Source organism: Tursiops truncatus, chromosome 1 (assembly GCF_011762595.2).
Source record: "Tursiops truncatus isolate mTurTru1 chromosome 1, mTurTru1.mat.Y, whole genome shotgun sequence".
Taxonomy (NCBI): domain Eukaryota; kingdom Metazoa; phylum Chordata; class Mammalia; order Artiodactyla; family Delphinidae; genus Tursiops; species Tursiops truncatus.
Genome location: NC_047034.1, coordinates 168,137,638 through 168,143,637, shown reverse-complemented (window position 1 = coordinate 168,143,637; position 6,000 = coordinate 168,137,638). Strand labels below are relative to the sequence as shown.

Genomic DNA, 6,000 nt, shown 5'->3' with positions numbered 1-6,000 from the left:
TCTAGGAAGATCCCACATGCCACGGAGCAACTAAGCCCGTGCGCCTCAACTACTGAAGCCCGCGTGCCTAGAGCCCGTGCTCCACAACAAGAGAAGCCACCGCAGTGAGAAGCCCCTGCACCGCTACAAAGAGTAGCCCCTGCTCGCTGCAACTAGAGAAAGCCCGCACGCAGTAATGAAGACCCAACACAGCCAAAAATAAGTAAATAAATAAATTTATTTTTTTAAAAAAAGAGTTAGCTATGATCATGAGTAACTGTTTATTGAATGAATAAGTGAGTGAATGGTATTTGAACTCTAACATGGGGACTCTGGGTGGCTTTTCTCACTGAGCAAAGGCCTGGGGGTGGATGTTGGCTAGGCTTTGGGGACCTTGATAATCTCCATTGTCACTCAAAACATCTTCTTCGATATTCCTATTCTTTGATCTGGGCAATTAAGTTTTCTTAATTTTATGTGAAGTGGAGAGATTAAAGCATGTTTAGAAAATGCCATTAATATTGTTCATCTTGGGAACTCCCTGGTGGTCCAGTGGTTGGGACTCAGAGCTTTCATAGCCGGGGCCCCAGGTTCGATCCCTGGTTGGGAAACTAAGATCCTGCAAGCCAAAAAAAAATGTTTTTATATACATATTTATCTGTAGTTGATCTATAACTTAGCTCTAACCAAGTTTCCAGGCCTACCCTCTCCTTCTATCCAGATGACCACCCCAAGCCCCCTCTATAAGGAATTCTAGAGCTGCTGCTGGCTCTCAGGCTCCACACAGCTGGGTTTGTAATGGTCACTGTCCCCCTTTACAGCATGGGTAGGTAAAGAGCTTTGAAGGCGCCAAGGGCCATCAGTAGCCTGGAGGTCGTCCATGTCCTCTTGGTACCATGGAGCCAAGGAGTCCAGCCCCTGGCCTGGGCAGGGCTGGGCTGAGCTGAGCTGGGGTGAGTCAAGACAGGGCGGGGGACAGATGCAGGGTTGCTTAGTCAGGCCTCTTAACAGGCCTGGCAGGCCAGCAGGGCACCGTAAGTCTTTTCCCAATTGTGATGCTACTTGGCCACCAAAAGCTTTAGAATTATTCCCATGTCAAGTGGGTGCACATGGTCCCAGGACATCCTTTGCTTTCTTTCCTCGAGCCTTGGGGGAAGGGCCTTTGGGGTGCCTGGGCTGTACAGGGTTAGAAGAGGCAGGAGAGCCCTCTCGCTGCTTCCTCCACCAGCCCTGCCTCAGATCCCGGAAACTGCTCTAGATGCCGAAGGTATAAATCCAGGAGGAGCGTGCGACAGAGGGGGAGGGAACCAGCTGCTTCTCTGAGGGCCAAATGTATGGAAAGGAGGTGTGGGGAATCTGAAGGAGGGAAGGGAGGGAAGGCGAAGGGGAGACTCTACAGCTGGGTGTTTGCCTGTGTCTCCATGTGGCTGAGAGCTCCAGGCTCAGGACACAAAGATGCTACACTGCAGAGCCCAGAGATGTCAGCGTGCAGGGCATGGAGCTGCTGCTGCATTTCCCACCTCCCCTCCCTTTCCCTTTCCCCACACCACCCATTTAAGCCCTAAGAGAAGCTGCAGATTCACTCCTGTTTGCTGCGGGTCTGGGGACATTTGGATGCCTCTGGGTGCCCTAACTGGTATTCTGCCCTTCCTATGTAATCTTGGCCAGGTCACTTAATGACAAAAACCCCATTTGCATGGAGTCACAAAGGATGCTTACATCATGACGTCATGGGATCCTCCAACCATGCTCACTGTAACAAATTGTATCTCATTCAATCCTCATTACAAATGCTACATGATACTGTTAGTGCACCCATTTTACAGATGAGAAAACTGAGGCTTAGAGAGGTGGTATTAACTTCCCAAAGTCATACAGCTAATAAATGGCAGAACTGGAATTCAAACTAGGGTCTACTAAACTCCAAAGCTCGAGTTGTTCTGTAATCCTAGAATGCAGGACAGAGATGGTCACTATCCCCACTGTACTGATGAGGAAACTGCCTCAGAAAGGCACGTCACCTGCCAACAGTTGTACATATGGGAAGTAGTGGAGCCAGGATGCAAACTCATTTCTTTTACCAGCAGCCCAATGTCTATTTTGCCAGCAACAACAACAAAAAGTGAGGCGTCCTGAGTAGATGATCTCAGAGGTTCGCTCCAGCTGAGATCACAGTAGCACCCATCCCCTGACCCTCTCACCCATCAGTCTGTCAGCAGTGGGAGTGGTCCCCAAGGGAGAGTGTGAAGCACACGTGGACACAGTGGCATCCTTCCACACTGGGACACATACCACACCCTCTGTCCCCAAACCAAGGGGGGCTCCTCTCCCTCACCTGGCCCGCCCAGCAGCCCCAGAGGCACGCACCTGGGAGACTCTAGGCAGGGACACACCCCGGGGGAGGAGCTGCTGTCGCGGTGGGGCCCAGCCCACACTGGCTGGGAGTTCCCCTTCCACTCCTCCGCGGGCCCCAGGGGACCGACATGGCCCAGAAGAGTCCCAGCCCCGCCCTGGAGCCCGAGCACGTCCAGCGGCTGCTGCTCTCCTGCCGGGAGGCCAAGAAGTCCGCCTACTGCCCCTACAGTCGCTTCCCCGTGGGGGCCGCCCTCCTCACCGGGGACGGGAGGATCTTCTCCGGTAAGGGCGGTGCCTTGGGGGTCCCCCTTCGTGGCAGCCTGGGTGGGAGGCCAGAGGAGGACAAGAAGGAAGGGCGGAAGGAGGGGCACTCTCTCCCCTCTTCCCTGGGCCGCTCCTGTAACTCTGCCACTCACCCCTGCCCTGCCTTCTGTCCCAGACAGTGAGGATGAATATTCGGCTCAAATCCAGTGGCTTTCCGTTCTTGGAGGACTGGGAAGCTGAGGAGAGATGGGGAAGGAAGTGGGAAGGGGAAGCAGGAAAGGGATGCATAAACGCAGAGCATCTGCAGTCCCTGAGCTGGGAGGGAGAAGGTTAACACTTTCTGAGCCCTCCTCTACGTCTGGCACCCTACAAAGGCTTCCACTGCTACAGGCAAGTCCTCACCACCCACGCGCTGAGCCAGGTGTTATGCCCATTTTTTCAATGAAGAAACTGAGGTCCGGAGGTGACATGACTTGCTCAAGGTCACACAGGTTGCTGTGACCAGTGCTAGGGTCCCTCAAGCCCTGCTTTCTTCCTGTCACCTACCATCCAGGGGGATGGCTGGGGGTGAAATCGAGGAATCCAGGGGTTACTCCTTAGTGGGGTGTGGGCCTTACAGAGGGTCTTAAGGGAAAGAAGGCAGTCAGAGTTTGGGTAACCAGCCCTGAGTGCCGGCCTGGGGAGGGAGGGACAGGAATCTGAGTTGGCACTAATCTGTTCCTAAGCTCCTTTTCTTTGGTTTGTTGTTTTTATAGAAAAGCTCACTTGAACAGAAATTCAGACTTGTTTTTGCTAAGCTTAGGGACATCCTCTTTTAGGACAGTGGGGAACGGGGCGTGGAGGTGGCCGGGAAGCCGTGCCCCTCCCCCCTCCCATTCCCACAATCGCCCTGCCCCCAGGGCAGATGAGAATTGGCCCAGAGTGATAGATGGGAAGCCCCAGCCCTGCTGCCAGGAATCCCCCTTCCGCCTGCACCGGAGGCTCACTTGTGTGCCTCTCATTGGTAACCCCACCCACACCCACACCCCCAGCATTCCCCGGGCCAGGTGTGAGCCCCTGCCTCCACCGCTGCTCAGCTGCGAGTCTGGCTGGGAGCCACACCTCCCCCGCTATAGTGGCCCCTTGATGTTCATCTTATCTCTTGTCTTTTGTGGTTCTTTCTGGTTTCACGAGTCACCTGGGTCTTAAACATCTTTCAGCACCTTGAGCGTGTGCTACCCTGTGAAAGGACCGTGACTCAACGTTATCCATCTAACCTTTCCAGTCTTTCAAGGCAGTTATTATATCGGCCCTTTGCAGAGAAGGAAACTGAGGCTCAGAGAGGTTAAATGCCCAAGATCACAAGCTGAGATGGGAACCCAGAGCTCCCCTGACTCCCAAGTTTGCTTTCCTGTGGGGAACAAAGAATCTCTGAGTGTCACGTGGAAATTCAGTCCTGGCCCGGGGGCTCAGATGAGCATTAAACATTAACCACCACCTCAAACAACGTTGCAATCCACACCAACCCCATGTCTCAGGGCCTTGAACACGCAATCAGCCATTGATTCCTTCCAGCGCTTCCATGTCCCCTCCGATGGTGTACAGAGAGGGGCCCTCCCCATCCTTGCATTGATTTGTTTATTCAACAAATATTTGCCGAGCACCAATTACTAGGTGATGTACCAGGTGCTGGAGATACCACTGTGAGCAGAAATGACAGTCCCTGCCCCCCACGGAGGTCCCCTCCTCTTGCACAGGCCATGGCTCAAAGTGGGAGCCTCAACCAATGATTGTAGGAGAGAATGGATGAAGTGAGCAGAGGTGTGGCCTATTTAAAGGGCAGGGAAGGACCTGATGTCACCGGGAAAAGGGTTATGCGGTGGGCACTTATGGAGTTCTGATGGGATGGGGTACAGGCCCTGGAGGAGTTAAAGGCTCCTGGGCTTGCATCCTGGCATTGCTGTTTCTCAGCTGTGTGACCCTGAGCAAGACCCTTCACCCTCCAGAGTCTCAGCTTGCACATCTGTAAACCGAAGATCACAACACCGGCCTTTCAGGACGGCTGTGGACAAAGCTGGTGCTTCTGGCCTGGCGGTCCTCCCTGATTGTTGGTGCCTGGGCTGCATTAGTCATTAAAGATGTTGAATTTCACCCCCGGTCGTGAGGCTTTAAACGAGCTAATGCCTTTAAAGGAGCTGAAGTGCTTAGCACAGTTTCTGGACCCAAATAAGAATATCACGAATGGCGGCTGCTTCTACTGTTCATGGGGGGGTGGTGATGATTTGCAGGCAGATTGCGGAGCACTTCTGAAGGCCAGGTAGAGACACTGAGATTTGATGAGGTAGCAAGTAGGGAGCCGAGAAGAGTCACAGGAAAGTGGGGTTTGAGGACAATGAGGCTGGCAGGTACTCGAGGAAGACTGGGACAGAGGAAAGAGCGTCAGGGGGACAGTGTCTGTCTTACTCACTGACAACATGTTGCCCGGCCTATAGTTAAGGTTCGTTGAATGCGTGAATGAGTGGTTTGGCCTAGGACAGCGGCAGACGGGACGAAGAAGGAGGAAAGATCTGAGAGGGATTATACAGGACTAATGGACTGGGTCTAGGGTGGGCAGTATTAGAATAAAGGAAAGGAACATGGTTCTAGGATTTCCAGCCACGGAGACCAGGGAAAGGATGAGACAGAGCTGGATTGTGCTGGGGGCATGGTGGGCAGGGACCCACAGCCATATTAATAACTGCAATGGATTTAGCATTCTCTAAGCACTTCTATGAAAGATCTTTTGTAATCTCACAGCCACCACATGAGAGGAGACAATAAGTGTCACATGCATTAGTCAGAGCACTTTGAGTTGCCAATGCCAGAAACCAGCCAGAACCACAATGGGCAAGGGTAGATCTTGCCTCAGGGACAGCTGGATCCAGGAACTCTAATGCCACCATGCTCTTCTTTAGCCTTCTGGATGCTGGTTTCTTTCTCTTATCCTAAAGGTGGGCTTTCTCCAGGCATCAGGGAACATGAGTGCAGGCATCTCTAGTTTACATTCTTATAGCCTTAAAAAGCAAAGAGGAAAGAACTCTTCCCCACTAGCTTGAGATGGAAAAATTCCAGGGAAGGGCTCTGATTGGTCCATCTCCAATCACATGCACATCCCTGGGCCAATCACGGTTGTCGTGATGGGGTCGCGTGATGGGGCCAGCTGATTCACACACATATTCCTTCTCAGTGCAGGGTGAGTGGGTCTATTACCACAAGAAGGACTGCGGAGGTGCCAAGCAGACCAAACCAAGAGCCAACGCACATTTCATGAATGAGATAACTGAGGGTCAGATTTATCTGCTTCCAAATTCCTTGCTTTTCCTGCTGCCCCTCGCTGCGTGAGGATATGTGGATACACAGAAGGGGGCAGAGAGAGCTGTGCTG

The 6,000-nt window shown here is 52.8% G+C and overlaps 1 protein-coding gene and 1 long non-coding RNA gene across 6 annotated transcripts in view; one reads left to right on the top strand and one right to left on the bottom strand.

The window, feature by feature from the left end:
* Positions 1-204: 204 nt before the first annotated feature.
* LOC141276970 (uncharacterized) overlaps positions 205-6,000 on the bottom strand; it is a 12,315-nt gene continuing 6,519 nt past the window's right edge. Inside the window, exons 2-3 of one of the 2 annotated variants that reach the window (XR_012327460.1) lie at positions 2,347-2,834; positions 205-598 (exon numbers count right to left, since the gene is read on the bottom strand). This is a non-coding gene — a long non-coding RNA (uncharacterized lncRNA). The remainder of the gene's footprint in view (positions 599-2,346; positions 2,835-6,000) is intronic. The other variant, XR_012327464.1, reaches the window with a different exon arrangement.
* The window catches only part of CDA (cytidine deaminase), a 26,503-nt gene continuing 22,965 nt past the window's right edge, over positions 2,463-6,000 (top strand). For all 4 annotated transcript variants that reach the window (XM_019918847.3, XM_019918846.3, XM_004310740.4 and 1 more), the window contains exon 1: positions 2,463-2,616. In XM_019918847.3, coding sequence (XP_019774406.1) covers positions 2,463-2,616 — 154 coding nt within the window. The remainder of the gene's footprint in view (positions 2,617-6,000) is intronic.